This window comes from Nansenia antarctica (assembly GCF_963989245.1).
Source record: "Nansenia antarctica genome assembly, chromosome: 6".
NCBI classification, from domain to species: Eukaryota; Metazoa; Chordata; class Actinopteri; order Argentiniformes; family Microstomatidae; genus Nansenia; species Nansenia antarctica.
The window spans coordinates 4,092,334-4,114,357 of record NC_137676.1 but is presented as its reverse complement, the minus strand read 5'-3'; the positions used below and the strand labels follow the sequence as shown (position 1 = coordinate 4,114,357).

General features: G+C 42.1%; 2 protein-coding genes across 2 annotated transcripts in view; one reads left to right on the top strand and one right to left on the bottom strand.

The window, feature by feature from the left end:
- Nucleotides 1–3,939, bottom strand: part of peds1 (plasmanylethanolamine desaturase 1) — a 14,801-nt gene extending 10,862 nt beyond the window's left edge. Inside the window, exons 1-2 of the mRNA XM_080533358.1 lie at nucleotides 3,742–3,939; nucleotides 1,903–2,022 (exon numbers count right to left, since the gene is read on the bottom strand). Coding sequence (XP_080389484.1) covers nucleotides 1,903–2,022; nucleotides 3,742–3,877 — 256 coding nt within the window. The 5' untranslated portion in view covers nucleotides 3,878–3,939. The remainder of the gene's footprint in view (nucleotides 1–1,902; nucleotides 2,023–3,741) is intronic.
- Nucleotides 3,940–7,384: 3,445 nt separating this feature from the next.
- On the top strand, nucleotides 7,385–8,974 carry cebpb (CCAAT enhancer binding protein beta). The gene has a single exon (XM_080533355.1). It carries the CDS (start codon nucleotides 7,571–7,573, stop codon nucleotides 8,483–8,485), a length of 915 nt encoding a protein of 304 aa, XP_080389481.1. The 5' UTR covers nucleotides 7,385–7,570; the 3' UTR covers nucleotides 8,486–8,974.
- The last annotated feature ends 13,050 nt before the right edge of the window (nucleotides 8,975–22,024 follow it).

The window sequence follows — 22,024 nt, the reverse complement described above, 5'->3', positions numbered from 1 at the left end:
AGAGAGAGAGAGAGAGAGAGAGAGACAGAGACACAGAGAGAGAGAGAGAGACAGAGAGAGAGAGTTACCGTTGTAACGTTTTAGACATTTGTGACAGCAGCTGGTGAAAGCGAGAACATGGGACTTTTATTCTAAAAAATGTAAATAAATGTCAATGTTGTTGAAAATCAATGACACACTCCCCACACTCCCTCGCTAGTCACATTGCAATGCAATGGATTCGGTGAGTAATCCCCACTGCTACCTAGTTAGTTTGTACCCAGCTTTCATCAGCTGCTGTCACATTTAGCAGACGCCTTTATCCAAAGAGACTCACGACAAGTACATTTGTCTAAACTAAGTGAATCGTCTATACATCAGTCATCATAAGAAAAACTAATCTATGCGTTGAATCTCAGGTAAGGAATGAGCAACAACAGGTATGATCTAATAGGTTTGTTACAATAGAGTAGCTCTGTAATTCAATAACTACAAACCGATTAAGACAGATACAACAGAGATATTGTAAACATAACATTTCACTTAGTCAGGCCCTGTTGTGCCAGCTCACTGTTGTTTTACATTTATATTTTTGCCATTTAGCAGACGCCTTTATCCAAAGCGACTTACAAGTGTCTAAAGTAAGTGAGTCATCCATACATCAGTCATAAGAAAAACAAATAATTCTGGCACATCAGCTAGTCAGCCAGAGATTCATCAATAGAACATAGGTATTCATAAAGCTAACAATTATTCTGTCATGTAATTAGCTATACGATCACGCAACACCCAACACATGATGGCTGTACGAGTCTTAACATTAGGGATGCGCCTATACCGGTACTCCTACCCAATACTGTGCTCATGCACTCGTACTCGTAAAACTACTCCGATACATCCACTCCCGATACCACTTAACGGCAACGTAATGTAGGTAGGCAGAGGAAGAGTAATGTCAGCAGTTTGGAGATATTTTAGGATAAGCAATGATGACGACAAAAGTGGGGGCGGCTGTGGCGCAGTCTAATGATCGCAAGGTTGGCAGATCGGCGGTTCGAGCCCCGGCTGGCCACATGTCGAAGTTCTCTTGGGCAAGACACTGAACCCCAAATTGCTCCCAGTGAGCGGGCCGGCGCCTTGCATGGTAGCTTGCCGCCATTGGTGTGTGAATGTGTGTGTGAATGGGTGAATGAGAGGCCGTCGGAAAGCGCTTTGGATAAAGGCGCTATATAAGTCAGTCCATTTACCATTTACCAAAAGTAGAGCAGAGTGCAAACTAAATGCTGTACGTGACAGGGTTTGTTTGGTTTGTGACAGGGTTTGTTTGGTTTGCGGTGTACCCACATTCAAATAAGCATAACTCCTTCAACTATTTTCAGATCTCAATGTATGACACATCATTTGAAAGCTTACAATCTGCACCTTTCACAATCTGTAAACTTGGGGACAGCCAAACATAGCTGGAATAGCTATGGCTAAGGAATAGCTGAAGTCAATGTTAGGACTATAATGGTATCATTAAGTACTCGGTACTCTGTATCAGCAAGTACCCAAATGTAAATACTTGTACTTGGTCTGAAAAAAATGTGGTATATCGGTGCATCCCTACTTAACATAACCCACTAAAGAGAGAAGAAACAGTGAGAGAGACAGAGAGAGAATACAACATAATCTTCATTCTTCCTCTAGCATTGTGACTGCCAATGGCTCCTGGCCCGAGCACAGATTACATTGTCTTGCGATGACTGATGGAGAGGTGATTCATTTACTCAGACAAATGTATTTGTCGTAAAGTCGCCTTGGATAAAGGTGTCTGCTAAATGCCCAAAACGTCAAATGTAGGCCCTAAATGTAACATATTGTCAATCGATCTATGTGCTCGGTGGGCATCTGTGCACCTGTGTGGACGTCAGCTGTGCTTACCGATGCCCAGGAGGATGTGCCACACGTGACTCAGGTGGAAGTTGGCAAGAAGGTGAAAGAAGTTGAAGGCCATGAGTGAGAAGCAGAGGACGACACTGGTCCACTCCAGACATCGTTTCCCTGGAGTAAAAAAAACAAAACAAAACAAAGTTGTGTCCCGAGGTCACTGAATTCCAACCGTCTTTAAAAATGCATCAGCTTTTAGTGGGACAAGTTAGTCTCTCAGTTCGAGGAATGCAGCTGTCCCACTTAAAGACTAAATCACTTCAGGGACCAACACTACACTGTTACTAGCTACCTTCTACTTTCTCTGCGGTTAAAACAGCAACAAAATGTCTGCCATGTGATGTGACACAATGCAGCACAATGAGGAAGAACTTGGAAATGGGAATGTTTTCCCCCCCTCCCCTGGACATTGCTGTGTTAATTGTTTCTTGTACCTGTTTGTTAATGCTGTGTTCTATGTCCTCATGTTATCTGTTGTTTGCGTGTTTTTGTGTACCCATACTGTCAGCGTCTTTGAGTCCCTGAAAAGCGCTTTGTAAATATAATGAATTATTATTATTAGGCTATTAAGTGAGTGCATCTTTATAGTTACTCTATACTCTATAATACTCTAATCCTGTGATGAAGTTAGTATACCTTCCCTCTAATGCTTTCCTTGTAGCATAACAATTATTATTCTTTGGGAATGTGACTATAGTAGCTGGGCTGTAAAATACTTCTTCAGATTCTTACAGCTCAAAGAGAGTTAGACAACCAAGCAGCTTAACCTCCCCGGGTCAGTGACAGTCAGGTGCTAGTCTGCCTGACCAGTGGCCCAGGCCCGCTTTGACTGCTTGACCACTGGAAAGAGGCCCAGGAGAATTCTGGTCATGATGACAAAGCCAGTTGCATTCATCCTCTCTCTCAATAGGTGTCAAGCACGAAAAACATCTGTCAAAGGCACCCTGTTCAAAAGCACGCAAACAGATTCGTAAGTAGATCTGTAGAGTTTGGAATGCAACTGATACAATGCAGACAATTGTTCATCTGTCATTTGCAGTTATTTTTTTTAACACTAGTTGCCATATTATATAGGCTAGGAGGTGCTCCCTCTGGTTCAGCCTCTACATGTCAGAATTGGCTGGGTTTTAAATGTGTACAAAAGCTCAAATGATCTTCAATCAAAATGTTGAAATACTTCTAACTCCCCATCACTTCGCACTGTCTAACATCCATCTTTGTTGTCAAATGTTTCAGATTGTTTTGAAAGGTCAAGCCACTCCCAGTGTCCATATGGAGCTCATCCATGTCCATTACAGCATTGTAATGACATAGAATTTCCATATTCTCAACAATTTTTTTGTTTAAACAAATCTCACTTCATCGCAATTTCAACAAGTAAACCCCAGACGATTAAGCAATCTGTTGATCGATATGCAAGCGTTGTGTAAGCCAAGTGTCATATTGACTTGGAGGCAAACAACTGCTGCGTAACGAGCAAGCTGAATAACCCACAGAAACCATTTATTTTTGCGCAATCTGACTGATTGTAACAACAGGCTTTAATGCTGATACCATTTCCTTGTCTCACATCACTGTTCCATTAGCTAATGTGCTGCTCGGGTCTGAACAGTTTTTCTGACAACGAAGGGTGCCGTTCGTAAATCCGCTCTGAGAGCGCCGGAGCGCACACTGGGTTCAACGTCACAACGGAACCAAGTAATTTAATTGGACATTGAAGCATCCCATGAGTGCTGATCAGATTCCCAGAGCGACTTTACGAACGCAGCCAACGATGAATACGACATTCCCGAGTGGAGACGCGGGCGGCAGAGGGAAAGAGGCGAGCCTCACCTGGCGAATACAGATTCGCGAGTTCTTGCGCCCCCGCATGTTGCGGCCCCCACCTTGGGGTGCCCCGGCCGGGTCCCTTTGAGTCTGTGTTTGGTGTGTCTTGCCCACGCCCGTCCTCGCTTACCATTCTCGCCATGTTCAACTCTTTTTACTGCCCTGCTGGTTCAACCCACAACCAGGAAGCCAGTTGTATCACAGTGCTACTGTCTCTCTCTCTCTCTCTCTCTCTCTCTCTGCCTTCACCCTGCCGCTCGGCGAATTTGCGGAACCTAGGATGGTAGGGGAAGGTAGGGCAATACCGCTACCTGATTGGTTGGCGAAGCAGGGAAGGTAAGGCAATACCGCTACCTGATTGGTTGGCGAAGCACTCATGAAGAGCCTTCACGAGTGCTTCGCCAACCAATCAGGTAGCGGTATTGCCCTACCATCCCCTACCATCCTAGGTTCCGCAAATCCGCCCGCCGCTCACCACACTGCCGTTCTGGCCCTATCAGATCTAGGTTGCAATCTAAAGCAGCCAATTGCCGAGTTGGAAAATGATTCCATAACCGGGCGAATAACCAATTAGGTAGTGAGGGGGAAAAGACTGCATTTCCTGACCCCGCCCGCATGTGGCCAATCATACAATGTTTGGTTTTGGTTATTGACGCTTATTCCCCAGAGCAGTCTATACGTCATCTCCGCGTCATCAGAACGACCACGCCCCCCTTTTGGGTGGTGATTGACTGCTTATGGACAGTAAAAGAGGAGATCTGTGGCTTCAGGCCATCCGCAGAGAGGATGAGGAGGGTAAACAGTGGGATGCTTCCAGGCAACATGTGTCCGTCTGTCTGGAAGGGTCCCACTGTTGACCATGTTCATCCTCTCCCCGTCGTGGAATCCGGCGGATCTTAACAGGGGCAGTTCAGAGATATTGAGCGTCAAAGTTTTTACATTCCATTATGTTTTGTGAGATGGAACCTTTGTATTTTATGAATTACTAACTCAAAAATGTCAACATTTTTAAAAATAACACCACACAGGCATTAATAAACACATAATGGATCAGATTATGTAAAAAACTCAATTTTGACAAAAATGGAGATAGAACCTTATAATTCTAACGTCACGAATAGTCACCAATTCTAATTCACCAACTCTAATTCTAGACTACAATTAATCGGAGTATTTGTGACACTTGGTATTACTTGCTGTACGCACAGTTCTACTTGGTGGTCCACTCACAAACTGTCAAGAAGTAGTTTACGTTAAACAGCTGGAGAAAGCTCTAATTATTGCAAATTGTAAAAAAAAAAAAAAAAAAAAAAAATGTTGACACTTTTGTGTGTTAAACAGTTGTGCAAACACTTCATCACAGGTTAGTTAATGATGTTAAATGATGTTAAAGTCAACAGTTATAATGTTAAAAGTCAGTGAAGTAGTGAATGTTGATGCTGCATTGAAAGGGCAGTATACAGTATAGAACAAACTGAAAAGCCAAGGAAATCCCAGTTTAATGTTAAAGCCTGTAAGCCTGTAGCTGATTACCAAGTACAACTGCTTCACCTGCCTCTTCCCTTAAGTGATTTTATGTTCAAAGTAGTTTCAGAATGCTGCATTCATATCTTGATAAAATAAACTATAGGGAATCGAATCGTCATGGATTCAATTAAGCAATAGGCTACATGTAATTGTTCATTACAAACTATTGCAGTAACACACATCATTCACTTGTGAGATGTGATTAATTGTAGTCTAGAATTAGAATTGGTGAATTAGAATTGGTGACTATTCGTGACGTATTCGTGACGTGACGTATTCGTGACGTAGAATTATTTGTCAAAATTGAGTTTTTTTACATAATCTGATCCATTAGGTGTTTATTAATGCCTGTGTGGTGTTATTTTTTAAAATGTTGACATTTTTGAGTTAGTAATTAATAAAATACAAAGGTTCCATCTCACAAAACATAATGGAATGTAAAAACTTTGACGCTCAATATCTCTGAACTACCCTAAACGGAGATAGAACCTTATAATTCTAAGCTCACGACTACGTTTATGATAAGCAGAGAAACGGAGATAGAACCGTACAATTCTAAGCTCACGAATTGGCACCTACGTTTATGATAAGCAGAGAAAAGGAGATAGAACCTTATCATTCTAAGCTCACATATTGAGTGAAGTATCAGCTGTTTGGAGGGTCATAGTCCAAACATTCATTATGTGTTACGGTACATCAATTACTTTATGACTTACATATTTGATGAGTGCATTTAACCTAAGCTGAGCAAAAGACACGCCGTTATAAAAGAGGCTGATAATGTAGCACCTAATACATTATGTGGTATTCCTATGCGTTGATAGAGACACCTACTTTCAGACATAAAATGGGGGGGGGGGGGGGGGGGGACACTTGAGGGTTGAAGCGATTGGCCTGCTAAGAGTTACTGGTGCATTTTAGCCCAACTCCTCATGTGAATAATAATAATAATAATAATAACTTTTATTTGTATAGCACTTTTCCTGCAAACGTTGCAGCTCAAAGTGCTTTAATGGGCATAGTCTAAATGTCACAGATATGACTGTTGCCAAACATATTTTTAAAACAGCACGATTTGTATAGTTTGATTTAGTTCTTATTCTCCTGTGAATGATTGTATTATTGTTTTACTGTACACTACCACTAGATGGCAGTATAGGTTAATGTTCTTCACATACGTTTATCACAGCCCTCAACTGTGTCACTTTCCCCCAAACTGATCTCTAAATGAAATGCAGTTATAGCCTACATATTATACATTTGCGATGTTGACAGAAAATCATGAATGCATATCTCCAACCCATGTTCCAATAGTCTAAGTCTGCAGTTGCACAGTCCAGCTAATTGTTTTCAAGTGGCCAATTGTCTATAGGCTAATGCAGATAATTATTGTCCTAATTGACACGGTCTGAATGTACAGTACACGGTCATCTCCGGTGGATTACCTCGAAAGAATAACATCTCTAGGCGTGCCCATAACCCCGATGTGTGACTAGACGTACTGCTTTTTACATGTGGATGTTGTTGAGATGTCTAGTAGTAGTCACAAGGGGACGCGGGGAATTCAAAGCTAAGCAGAACGACTAAACGAAGGCGCACATCGTGGATTTGAAGACATTTCTACCGAGAAATGCCATTTTACTGTACCTCTATTTAAAAAACAAAATCATAATGCGAGACGAATTTTACTCCTACAAATCTATTCAAACCCGCGATGTGAGTTTCGTGTGGTGGTCTGCTACGTGCATCACTTGTGCCTATCAATTTATGACTATAACAACAACAACAACAACAACAACAACAACAACATCCAAATGTTAAAAGTCGTCTAGTCACATATTGGGGGGCCAGCCTGCCCATAGACCGTGGCGTGGCTGCGGTCGGAAACTCGCTCTGAGAGCGCCGGAGCGCACACTGGGTTCAACGTCATAAAGCGACCAAGTAATTTGATTGGACAAAGAGGCGTACCATGAGTTGCTGATCAGATTCCGGAGCGAATTTACGAACGCAGCCTTTCTCATATCACGCGTCACATACCTGCTGGTCGCCACGCCCATCCCGATTTCACATAAAAACCCTCCCGTGCGCAACTGTTTAACACATCAACCTCAGTTGACACAAAAGTGTTAACATTTTTTTTTTTTTACAATTTGCAATAATTAGAGCTTTCTCCATTTGTTTAACTTTAACTACTTCTTGACAGTTTGTGAGTGGACCACCAAGTAGGAACTGTGCGTAGGCTACAGCAAGTAATACCAAGTGTCACAAATACTCCGATGTTCCTGCAATCCGGCGGGTGTTAAGATCCATGGAAGTGGCCGGATTCTACGACGGGGACTGCTTTGCTTTTCAAAATCGCAACAGCATTATCAGTCCCATCACCGACAGCATTGGCAAGCACGGATCCATGACGGAGCTTGGCATCGCCGAGCACGAGAAAGCGATAGATTTCAGCGTCTACCTGGATCCAGCAGCGTTGCACAGTCAACACCTACAGGCGACGCGCATCGAGACCCAACAGCGGGGGGTAGACATATTCGCGGATTTCCTCGCCGAGGACGAGGGCAAGATCAAGAGAGTTTCGTCCTTGCAACAGAACTACAGAAACTACATCAATTTGAACAACGAGCGGGAGGCGGCACACAGTCCCCACGGCCACCCCGGAGAGGAGGCTCTGTACGTCCAGGGTTACCCTGCCGAACTCCAAGAAACCCGCGTGGACAACGTGTTCAGACCCGAGTTTCCCGGCGGGGGGGTGAACCACTTAAAGAGGAACGGTTGTGGTTCTGAAGAGGACACCAGGATGGACAGTGGTTCGGGCTTCGACATGAGGTCCTATCTCCAGTACCAGTCCACCACTCCCAGCGGGAGCCTGGGGAACATCTCCAGCGCGTCCTCGTCGTGCGCCTCCAGTCCTCCCGGCACACCTGCGCCGTCGTCGGGTAACGGCAGGTCGCCTTCGCAGTCGCACGGGGGCAAAATGTCCAGTGGCAAAGGGAAGAAGCGACTGGAGAAGAGCAGTGATGAGTACAAGCAGAGGCGGGTGAGGAACAACATTGCCGTGAGAAAGAGCAGGGACAAAGCCAAGACGCGTAATATGGAGACGCAACACAAGGTGCTGGAACTTTCCGCCGAGAATGACCGTCTCCAGAAGCGCGTCGAGCAGCTGTCCAGAGAACTGGCCACTCTGCGCAACTTGCTCTCTGCCACCGGACAATGTTAGACATCATTGATGAGAGATCACAGAGCCCCACACACATCTCACTGGAAAACCAGGTTGATACGGACACTGAAAAAACAGATTTTGGCGTTTCACTGGTGAAAACAAAGGGATGTTACTTACATGTGAAAACAGCTACCAAAGGTTTACAAGGGCAGTTTGAATGACAGAGATCAGAGGGTGCATGGATTGCGCAACCACCCATGTTTGTATCTCATGCCACCTTTAATTGTCAGTCTCTGGGCTATAATTTGGTGTTTGCAGTATTTCTGTACAGGTTTTTGCATTTGTATTAAGCCATTGTATTCTGTTATTTAAATGTATTCTCCTTATCTGGAGCAATGGTTGTCATGGTAGAGTTGTACTGCAGAGGTATGATGCAACTCTTTGTAACAGTATTGGCAATGAATGAAGTAATCTCTTTCAGATGTAAAGGTACAAATGTTTTCATGGTATTTGATATTTTATTGAATAAATCAGATTTATACTTTATTGGTATTCATGTGTATGCGTTTTTTTAAATTATTTGTGTCATTTAATAGGTGTAGCTCACCTGACTGGTTTATTCTGTTACACATTCTCTCTCCCTTCACCCACACACACAGAGAGACCTGACAAGACACACAACACATCTTGTGTATGGATATGGTCAAATTTAAAGGACTCAAGACATGATAGGACATGATAATTCATTCATACATACTAGTGTGCTGCTGAAAAAGCCCTTATTCATCCATCTAATATGCAAGCATTATCTCGAGCACACACCTTGGTCAATAGTGTGGTGGGTCCACTGACCCACACAGAGGGGGTTCAAGGCTGCGTAAAGATTAATCAGCAACTAACCCCCACCCCACCACACCACACAGCAGTGTGCTTTGACCGCTTTAAAACACGCCAGTCCCAAATATCGGGAGCCGTAGGTGCATGTGATATTCGGAGCAGGCATAACGCTTTTCACTTGAAGCATATACCTGCCACTGGAAATGAAGGGGATAGCTGCATCTCCCATCTCATGTGTATGAAAATAGTTATACGGATGTTATAGATAAGTAACAGATTCATATGAACAGATTATTCATAACCTAATAGGCCGTCCTCCACCACAGATGGTCTGGTTTGATCATCAACAACAACAGCAAAAAAGACTATCGAAAAATAGTTTATTCCTAGTTTTAGTTAAAGCCGAGTTTCTGGTTTGGTGTGACTGGTCAAGAGCACCAGCAGCAGTAGCAACAGCTCCACCACACACAAGTACACATCTGGGGGAATGAAAGTGCTGTTAAACTTGCCTGACTAGAATGGTAAAATGGGAGAAAATCCCCTTCACTCAACAGAATAGCTCAGCCTGGGCAAGATACAAAAACAACCTGTCTCCATGACAATGCAGGGTGGAGGTCTGTGACTTATTGGTTACACCTAAATGGTTCAAAAACACATAATGGAGAGAGAAACAACACTAACTGACACTGGTTTTTCAAGAGAAGGCACATTTTGTCTGCCACTACAGTGATTTATTCTGTGTACTACTAGAGTGTTTTAGGTTGGATTCAACTTTATTGTCACTGTAGAGTACAAGTACCAGACAACGAAAATGCAGTGTCCCATTATCCCGATTTTATTCTGTGTGTCACTACAGTGTTTTATTCTGTGTGTCACTACAGTGTTTTATTCTGTGTGTCACTACAGTGTTTTATTCTGTGTGTCACTACTGCGCTCAGGCAGGCGGTTCAGGACCATGTTCGCACGGACAAATAGACTGAAGCTCAGCTTCTACCCCAGGGCCATTCAGGCCCTGAACACAGCAAAGACCTAGGTTCTAGGCCCTGGACAATCTAGACAATTTGATGGCAGCTACTAGATTGTAAACATGCAATAAAGTGCAATATTGAAATACAACTGTGAACATTTCAAACCTGCTAACTGCGACACTGTAAATGAATGTGCAACAATACTATGTGCAATATGACAACCCTTGTGTAGATAAGGTTCAGATATAGGAAAAGTTAGGATATTTATAGCATAGCATAGAGTACAGCACAGTGTTTTATTGTATAGTATAGTAGTATAGTATAGTAGATAGTGTACATAGCCTTTATTTATGTAAACCAGCTCTTTTCCCTTTTTTATTTTACCCTTGGCCCTCTTGTTTTTAGTTCCAAGCACCAGGGGAGCCCCCCCTCCTAAATGTCGTTGTATGGTACCTGTACTGTATTAATGACAATAAAGACCATTCATTCATTCATTCATTCATTCATTCATTCATTCATTCACTACAGTGTTTTATTCTGTGTATCACTACAGTGTTTTATTCTGTGTATCACTACAGTGTTTTATGTGGTCCTCTGTGACTCAGATGGTAGAGCATGGCGCTAACAATGTTGAGGTTCTGGGTTCGATTCCATACATACATGCATACATACATACATACATATGTATATATATATATATATATGTATACAGTATACATATATATATATATATTATATAATCATAATTTAATTATGTAGTCATATAAAGGCAATATTTATACAATATACAATATATACACACACACACACACACACACACAAATGTATACACTCACTGCAATGTAAGTCCCTTTGGACAAAAGGGTCAGCTAACTGGAATATAATATTAATAATATAATAATAATAATAATAATAATAATAATAATAATAATACATTTTCCTTCTTCTAGCAATGTAACTGCCTATGGCCCCTGGTTTTGGCATAGATTATTATTTCTTATGCTGACCGATGGATAGACGATTCACTTACGTAGACAAATGTGTGTGTTGTAAGTTGCTTTGGATAAAGGCGTCTGCTAAATGCCAAAAATGTAAATGTAATATTATTGTTATGTAAGGCATATGCCTGTTCTAAATTAGGCTTGGCTATACTGCACCTCAATAACCACAAGTAAGAGAGGACATTATGCACACAGAGCATTTCTCAACACTTCCCAAAATGGACAACAGAACTGCAAGACATTGCTCAACACATCTTCCTGTTCCAACTCATCTGAATGTTACACCCAGTGTAAAATAAGACAATGCTCTGTCCAATTTCATCATCAAACACAATGCCAGAATCACAGTTAGTATTAGTACAGTTGTTGTTGTTGTTGCTGCTGTTGAGGTTTTCTCCCCCTAGCAGTGAGAGAACAGGGGGGTGTTCCATCAACGTCGCTAAAGGAAAATCTAGGCTTATTTCGTAGATAGATCCAGGCATATCTTGATAGATCTCGCGAGACTTGTCAAAATAAGCCTAGATTTTCCTTTAGCGACGTTGATGGAATACCCCCCAGGATGTCTTCCCCTTGCTGTTATTCTCAGTAGGCCCATGGCACACTGGGGTCAAAAGTTTCTTAGATTACGCACCACTGCTCCCTACAGACTTCACCACGTTCCTGGTGCTGGGCTCACTATGCAGAGAAGTAGTACCAGGGAATTTCCCACACCGGATGACATTTTTTTCTTTTTTTCGGGAAAGCTAAGCCCCGCCCCCTTTTCACAGATTTTTACCGTCAATGAGCAGTGGCTGTTCCGTAAACTCCACATTGCATCACACCTCCTGCAGGCAGTTTGCCCTGCTAAAAAGTACACCCCCCCCCCCACACACACACACACCAAACACACACACACACACACACACACACACACACACACACACACACACACACACGCACACACACACACACTCACTCACACACGCACACAGGCACACACAATGACACACAGTATGTGTGGTGTGTCATTGTTTAATAACAGTTTAATAACCTTTAAACCTTATAGTCAGAATTGAATGTATTCTATGAGGGAGGAGAAGCTGTATGGTTCAGATTTGTTTGAATAGCCACACTGCTAAAATAAAAACTATGGGTGTGAATGGGAGCAGTTCAACTTGGTTCAATTTGTGGACAAATCACCAACTAAGTCAGAAAGTTCATTTGATGATTTGGCCATGCAATGATCGAACTTTGTCTATTGCTCTCATTGATTTTTTTGTTTGCCTTGGCTATAGTTAGCAGTGGCTATTTACAAGTTTGCACCATGGATTACAGTTTGGCCCATGTACTACTTTCAGGGCAAGCAACCTTCTGACTATAATGTCTAATAAAGTGAACTATGTTGTTTAATTTTGCTGTGTAGAAAAAACAAACATCTAGGAATCACTTTTTAAGAGAACAAACAGTTATTGTTCCTGTATTCACTTTCTATTTGTGGTCAGCATACTTCAGCAAAAATATTCCCCCCGAAGGCATGTGAGAGTGATATATGCCAACTTAACTATGTTTTTTTTAAGTGATTGCAAATCTTAACTTCAAAATCATCTTTATGAACACGTTTATGGACTATACCAACGTAATACCAGGTCTTAGATAGATTATTCTTCTCAATTTGTCTCACTATACCATATGAATATATATTTTTTTAAATCACACAGGATATTAATTAAGATTGCCACATAGATTATGTGTCATTGACGATCACTTGTGTGAGAGCTGATGGACGGACATCCGGATCATGAGGTTATCGGGAAACCAGACCTGCTGAGCTCCCGTAAGGGGCCGGAGGATGATCAGGCCTGGAGCGTACCCAGATTTCAACACCGCCTTCACTTCTCCTATTTGAACGTAGATGACAGCTCAGAGGCATCTCCGACGTGCAGCAGGCAGGACTTGTGGTCACTGCAGAGCAAAGGATCATGGGGCAGGTCTTGTGAAACATCAGGCCATCCTGCACTTGCACAAGTGATCACTGGCCCCTGGAGAGGCATCCTGGCCCCTGGAGAGGCATCCACTTTTCCGTAGGTGTGGTCTGGTCAAGAGGTTACTCATGGTTACCTATTAAAATGCTGCTGCTGATGATGATGATGATAGAGATATGCTTGGCAACCTTGGTTACCGTCTTTTTAAAAGATCGGACAGAGATCCTGGATCTGAACAGGATATTTGAGAAGGGATCCTGCCTCCTCATTGCCAGGGTCTTCCTACTTGGGCTTCTTTTTTTTTTAACAAAGTTTTTATTCAAAGAGTACATATACAAAGTATACACAAATATCACAGATGACTCTTTCTTTCGTGTTTTTCTTTTCTAAACGTGAAAATCAAATACCCCCCCCCCCTCCCTCTCTTAATTACATACATTTAAATGTTTTCTTTTTCTTTTTTTTCAAACAAACATTTTCAACATAGACAACAATTAGGCTAGACATTTCCCCCCATCATATCAGTAATACAGAGAGAGAGACAAATAAAAATCAAATAGTAAACATCCAATAAAAATAAATTAATAATAATAATAGTGCCATCCATCCATTGTCAATATAAAAAACAAACAAACTCCTGGTTGACCACCCCTATCCCTGAAATAAAATACTAAAACAGTAAAATTTAAGCCACAAAATAAAAGAGAAAGACACTTATGAGTCTATTCAAAGTGGCTGTGACCACTGTAATGCATATTGGCCTTTCAGCAGTAGTTGAGTTAATTCTCCAGGTAGGTAGTCGAGTAGAGGAGACCACATTTCAGTACTTGGGCTTCTTTAAATACAGGATTTCCTGCTACAGGATCCTGGAAGAGATTTGACCAGAACACATATCTCTATAGTAGATTTGACCAGAACACATATCTCTATAGTAGCACCCAAAAAACAAACCTGCAGTAAAATGTTGATACTGTATTTATCACATTCTCAAACAGGTGCTTCACAAAGTATCACAATTTCTACATGCATGCGTCAACAACAGAAAATGCACCCAAGCTAGATACAGTTTCAACCTTGTTTTTATTTTCAGTGTCAGTGTTGGGGAAGCTATTTGGAAATGTATTTAACTAGATTACAAATTACATTACGGGAGGAAAGAAGTTCAACTACACTAAAGCTATACCCTTGAGAGTAATGTAGTTAGTCAAAAATAAAGCTACTTTGAAATAGTAGTTCACTACATCAAAACTACTTCATCCGACACACAACATGTGACATCCAGCTACTGAAAAACGACCAATCCATACAGTAACATAGAATGTGAGGCTGATTGCTCTGAAATCACTGGGAGAAAAAAAAGGTGGAAAAAAGGCTACTGAAAAACGACCAATCCATATAGTCAGCACTCGAGTTGAGGGGGGATGAGAGGGCATGGCATCCCCCCTGAAATAAAAACAGTAAAAATCATCCCCCTTCTAAAACTGCTATCCCCCCTTTCCATCCCTTATGTCATTTTATCAATGAACGTGGTATTACTGCTATTTCAACATTTAGTTTTGTGCATATTGAGTAAAATACTGTGGTACCAAGTCACTGAAGTCACTGACGCTGTGGGGATGCTAAAATTGTCCCCATATGATAAAATCCACCATCTCCCCTGATTTTCTTTAGCAACTTGAGTACTGCATATAGTAACATAGAAGTGCGACTGATTGCTCTGAAATCACTGGGAGAAAAAAAAAGTTAGGTGGCGCAGAGTGGGGAGACCAGAGGCTGTGAAATAAAACAAAATGTAGGGAAATTGAAGTTCAAAGGCTGAATAATATTAATTCCAATGGGTTTGTAGGAAAAATGGACATGTAACAGCGATGTGACACCGTTACATGGCAACAAAAAAAAGTAGTTTACTGGAAACACAAACACACAAGGATTCAATTCAGTTTAACTTCCACCAAGCTATACTGCAAAATGCAGTAAAACTGACAGTTTAACTACATGTAGTGGAGCTACTCCCCAACACTGCACACTGTCATATATATCATTTATAGTTTTTTTGTGTGTATATATAGATATATATATGTTACGGTACATGTGGGAAAACGGTACATGTGGGAAAACTAGGGTTAGGGTTAGGTGCTACGTCGACTTGGTACATGCTGGCATGTCTAACCCTAACCTTAACCCTAACCCTACCCCTACCCCTAACCAGGGCCCAACACAATCGGTCCGACACCGCCGATCAACATGCTGGCAGTCTGTTGAATATACCATTTGTAAACCCCCCCTCTAGAGCGGAGTAAGTGACATGGACAGCAAGTATACCAATGCAAGTGTGAACCAGTGTACTCACTCACTGTTGACGTACTGATGAGACATGGCTGCTGTATCTGTAGTAGGCCTAGCCCCCACAGTCGATCCAGAGAACATATCTGTCAGTTTCTGACATTTTGAGGCATCCTCTGCTAGCTTCTTACTTTTTTTCTCCCTAATTTTCTGGGCACCCCCTTTCACTATCCTATCTACGAACATGACAATGCACTTGGGTTGTCGGCCGAGGGATCAGAGTGGGGGAGGGGGCCGATGGACAGCAGGGCCTAAGCATGTGATTGGGCCAGCCCATGTGTTAGTATAAACGGGGGCCGCCGCTTGATTCAGCGCTAGTTGATGCCGCGCTATTTTGGCCCGCGCTAGTTTTATATATATATATATATATATATTATTATTATTATTTTTTTTTTTTTTTGGGGGGGGGGCAAAACTAGCGCGGCCTACTAGCACGGCCCATCTGATAGATTGTATGGCCAGTCCAGCGGTGCCCCTAATCCTAACCCTAACCTTAACCCTAGCACCCTAGCACCTAACCCTAACCCTAGTTTTCCCACATGTACCGTCTTCCCACATGTACCGTAACATATATATATATATATATATATATATATATAGTATATATACAAGTATGTATAGTTGGTGTGGCAAGTGAACCTCACATTGGCAATTTGCAGGGGCATGAAAAAAACTATCTCCACCTCACGTGATGGAAATCAACCTTGTATATGGCATCAGATACTTACTACAATGGCACTGGCATTCTGCCCACGGTGAGATATGGAAAGGTTCCTTCCTGAACAGATAGTGAACTTGTTAAAGAAAAAGACTATGCTTTGCTGCCCTTTGCAGGTGACAAGAGGTCTTTTGAAACTGTGAATTGAGTTTCTATTTTACAAATCATATTGTATCAAACACATAACACTAATTTCAGAAGATACAGATACGTTTAAGCCTTTCTCCACTCTCCACAGGAAGAAATTAACACATCATGACAATGTCTGATGTTTTTCGGCCATGCTCTCATTGGGTACTGTATATAAGTCAATAAGTTACTTGAAGAAGTTGCCAGATTCTAACCTAAGATCCTGTTTTGTTTTGATCCTTGATGAAACTCAAATGCTCCAAATTGCGCTTAACTAGGTTAGGTGTTGTTTAAAACGGTTCATCAGGGTAAATTAAAGGACAGACGTGAGGACAAATATGTTGGCCTCTTCTGTGGTGTCAGAGCCTCAGGTAACACGTGCACGCGCTACCAAACAGCTACCGAACAGGAAATAGGGTGTGTTGAAATATGACAAAGATGAAAAACACACTCATCATCACCCACGTCAACCAAACTTATGACACCAACCCTTTCAACCTTCAACCCAATGTGGATGACTAACAATGAGCACTTCCTACAGTTAGTAGATGACATGTTAAAATGATGATACATGTAGGCCTATGTGTTAAGTTAGTAGGCTATGTTGCATATTTACATACAGTATATCAGTAAAAAGAGTATAAGGCCTATAGTATACGTATATATATATATATATATATATATATATATATATATATATATACAGTATTTGATGTGACTAACATGGTGCTATCTAGAAGAAGAAAACTGCACAACCAGTTGATAAAGATAACAATCAACAGGCACCAGGTGCAGTAGTTAGCATCTTAATGTAATCTTAATGTAATCTTATGTAAACCAGCTCTTTTCCCTTTTTTTCTTCTTTTTTTCCTAGCACCAGGGGAGCCCCCACTCCCAAATTTCATTGTATGGTACCTGTACTATATCAATGACAATAAAGACCATTCATTCATTCATCATTCATTGATTGATTGATTGAAAACTTTATTAGAAGATTTGCAGAAGTAGGTACATGAAAGTACATATTACATACAAGGTCAACTAACAGGATAAAAACCCAAGAAAGCCACTGGCTTATTTCAATTGGGGTCCTTGATTCTCAATTCATCGTTACATGTAAGACAGACAGAAAAACTAGTACTATCTACAAGATAATACAGACAAATAACTATTACTATCGACAAGATAAACATACATCCATCATGGGAAGAACAATACAACAAAACATAAGGTATGTACAGCGGGTAGGACAGGTGGGGACATACACCACAGGTGGGGGCGGGGGACAAAACACAAAGTATGTACAGTGGGTAGTTCAGGTCTTTTAATCTGATTTTTGTTTTAGAGGGTCCAGTTACGGATTGCAGCCTCCTGTAAATGTTTTTTGAGAGTGGTTTTGAAGGTGGGCAGTGTTTTGCACTCCTTTAAGATTATAGGAAGGGCGTTCCACATCTTTACTGCATAGTTTGTAAACGTTCATTAAACTATACAGTATATCACTGATATTATCAGTAAAAAAGACTATATATACGTGTGTGTATATAGGCCTATACAGTATTTGATGTGACTAACATGGTTGGTGCTATCTACAAAAGAACTGCACAACTGCACCAGTTGATGAAGACAACAATCCACAGGCACACAGACACAGTGCTGTAGTTAGTTAGCATGTTAAACTTGTGGTTGAGGAGGTCGGGTCAGCGTGCTTTGTTTACATCTGAACCCCGGATCAACGTCATCACTCCGGGCCGCGTTCACAGAGGGGAAGCGGCCGCCACAGAAAGGGAAGCACCGAAGCACCAGCTCTAACGTCTTAAGTCAGGGGGGGGACGAGACAAGTGTTTATGCTGTGACCTATATGCGTGAACGCACCACCACAGAGAACGACCGCATGTCACATCTCACCCGTAGCCAGGCCTGTGGGTGACGGCACTGTCCACGTAATCGGTCGCCATGGAGACAGGAACAACAAGGGTGAATGTCACAACAACCGCCGCAAAAAAAGGATTAACCTCAGAGAAGGTTGTGGAAGTGTACTGATAATGATAACTGTAGCATCAAAACAGTCACTTTCCATTTGATTAGTGCATCAAAAAATCCTTCCTTCTAAACTGTTCAGTTAGGGGTGTGTGTCAACAACTACTAACTTTCTGCAGATGTAGCCCAATATAGCCTTACACACTGTCATCATTTCTAACGAAAATAGTGGTTTATAATTGAGGGATTGATGATGAAAACAAGGACGTAGTAAAAAGTTTTTTACTGTACGTGACTATGTGCTGCTACCCTCTGTCTACTGTGCTCCAATGGTAAGACGCTTGGGAAAATGATGACTCAAGACACTCCTACAACAGCAGGGGTCATTAAGCATCTCTCAGTCACACTGCATGGTTTCAGTTTCTGGAATTTCCAATTTCCATAACCAATGTTGACGTTGGCTCCCAGGAAATATTCCACAGTCTGCGAGGCACTTCAGGCGAAAGGCCGCAGTCATGTCCCTGGAGGCTCGGCTGGCCTCTGGGAAGTTCCAGGTTAATGAGTAAACTCAGGACACACATTGGGAGAGTCTGGAGGTCAGAGTGGACGACTGATAAGTGGGAGAGAGACGGGAGATAGCGGGAGAGAGTTGCAGATTCAACCAAGAGACACTTGGCATCTATAGGCGAAATGTACGGTCCCCAGCTTGCTGCATGCAGAAACACTAAATATGGCATGATTTGGAAGTTATCAATATCTATTATGTGTCACTGTCAGCCCTGGCAAGTTTGACATTATTCTTTATTATTGCATAAACTTTTTTTGGACTTTTCCCCTAAAACATTTTCTGTGGCTGATGTAGTGTGTAGTGTAGTGTAGTGTAGTGTAGTGTAGTGTAGTGTAGTGTAGTGTAGTGTAGTGTAGTGTAGTGTGTGTGTGTGTGTGTGTGTGTGTGTATGTTTGCCTATTAGGTTTTACAATTATTCAGCATAAACCTGTTTTGATGATTTCGGTCTCTACATTGTTCTAATTTCACTTTACAGAATTGTTTGCTCCTGGTGAAATGTTTTTTTATTTTAGATTTTTATCAATATATTCAGATTGTCAGATTAGTACCACCTTCAACAGATAAACACTCATAAACATCTCTCCCTCTCTTCCTTGTTACCATCCCTCTCTTCATCTTGATTACCGGCATCATAAACATTGCCTCATTCATGAAACATGAACACCAGCAACACATCTGCAGAGTACAGTTTGTACTAGAGAGAACAGCTATGCCTTTAAGACCACTTCCTGTGATCAGGCCACGCCTTGACAGTACTTTTCCCAACGCAACGATCCGTTGCAGCCTGTTCCATTCTGCCTCAGAAGACGTCAGAAGAGGCCTGTTGTTAGGAGTGCTGTTACTCACTCCTGTAGTTGCATTCCTTTGCAGCCCCCCCCCCCCCCCCCCCCTGGTCCCCCCCGCACACACACACACACACACACACACACAAACACACACCCACACACCCACGAAGCACTGTTCCTGTAGTACCATAGTACCAAGAGCAGTGTAGTTACTCAGTTTATAGGCTTGGTAGTGTACTATTGCACCTGTCTACTAGTGAATAAGCACTTCCTGTGTGTGTGAAAGTGACCCACTGCCAGAGTGTGCAGGCGTGTCTGTCACGTTTCACCTTCTACTTATTATTATTTTTCAAACTTAGGCCTTTAAATTCCCTAGGGAAGGTAGGCCATCGATGAAACCCCTCCATCATCCTCGCCGGTTTCCTGTTTCACCTTGCAATCATGCCTAGCGTGATTTATAGATCACAGCCTGAACTGATGAATGTCTTCACAATGTAACATTACTAACATCCTGTCCGAGACCTTCCCTGAGATCATGAGATCTTCCCTTTCAACATAGAGACCGTTTTGTACTTCTTTAGAATTGACAGGCTGACTAATATGGCATAAAGGACAGACAATAGAGAGGCAAGGTTCAAACAATAGTATTCTATAGCATTGATTTTATTACAAGATCATTTCTGGGAATAACATCCTGAATAATCACCTCCAAGGAACTAGAGCATACAGATTTCCAAAACAAAAGGAATAAGTTGACAGTTACTTGACAGGTATGGAAAACCGGATGGCGTGGGCGAGAGAGACTCAGGTATGTGAGTCATGTGTACAGAATGTCATGTACTCTGAACAACCAAGTCGGGCTGGTTATGTGTACTACAGTGCCCCCTTGTGGTCATTTCGTTTTTACAGTATTTACATTTCAGGGGTAGTGGTGGGCCTCGTGGATAGTGAGTTGGACTGGTGATCAGAAGGCCATGAGTCCCCCCTGGGAACACCACCACCACTAGTGTGCCCTTGAGTAAGGCACTTAGCCCTAAGTTACTCCAGACCAGAGAGACTGTCCCTGTAATCTCTAAAATTGCTCTCTAAAGTGCCTGGTTAAAATGTAATGCAGAACACTTCACAGGCCTGCCTGCCATGTTTTACACAGGCCTGCTTGCCATGTTTTACACACACACACACACACACACACACACACACACACACACAATCAATCAACCATAATGAGCTTTATTCACACCAGGGGGGTATTCCATCAAAGTCTCTAAAGAAAAATCCAGGGTTATTTTTGACAAGTCTCGTGAAAATTAGCCTGGATTTTCTTTAAATTGACATTGATGGAATACCCCCCAGGTAAGCTTTTCATATCAATGGTCATACAGATCAGGGCTTTATAGGCTATCTGGTTGTGCTGGCTTTCCATATGTTCCTTTCACACAGCAGCCCTGTTTGCCACAACTCTGGTGGATGGATGCGTGACCAGGATGGCCCAGTGCAGTTAGACTCAGCTGGGCTCTGCAGTGTGAATTAGGCTATAGTGAGTCACAATGATAATAATATACGCCATTTAGCTGACGCTTTCATCCAAAGTACATCTTACATTGCAGTGTGTGCATACATTTGTCGGTATATATGGTCCCAGAGGGAATCGAACCCACAACCTAAGCGCTGTTAGCGCCATGCTGTACCAACAGAGCATCACATCATGGACCTGCATGCAGCTCGACACATTTCACATACTTTTGATGCAACAGCTTTATTTTATGTCTGAGGGGCATAAATGGTAAACGGACTGACTTATATAGCGCCTTTATCCAAAGCACTTTACACCGGCCTCTCATTCACCCATTCACACACACATTCACACACCAATGGCGGCAAGCTACCATGCAAGGCGCCGGCCCGCTCACTGGGAACAATTTGGGGTTCAGTGTCTTGCCCAAGGACACTTCGACATGTGGCCAGCCGGGGCTCGAACCGCCGACCTTGCGATCATTAGACGGCAGCTCTCCCTCCTGCACCACAGCCGCCCCCCCAAATAAGGAAGTCTTGTATTAAATGTTATGTTCATCGGGTTGGTTTACCAGACATAAGCTCAATAATAACAGATTGCAATTCAGCCCATGTACCGTATTGACCCGAGTCCATTTTTAAGTTTTTTCCCCTGGAAATACCTCTGAAAAAGTCGCATCGTCTTATATTCAATATTAAATAATTACGATTGTATGCCCATACCCCAATATGATAAAAAAGAACCATCATTGTTTTATTCAATGTGAATACAAATAAAACGACTTTCTTTATGAAAA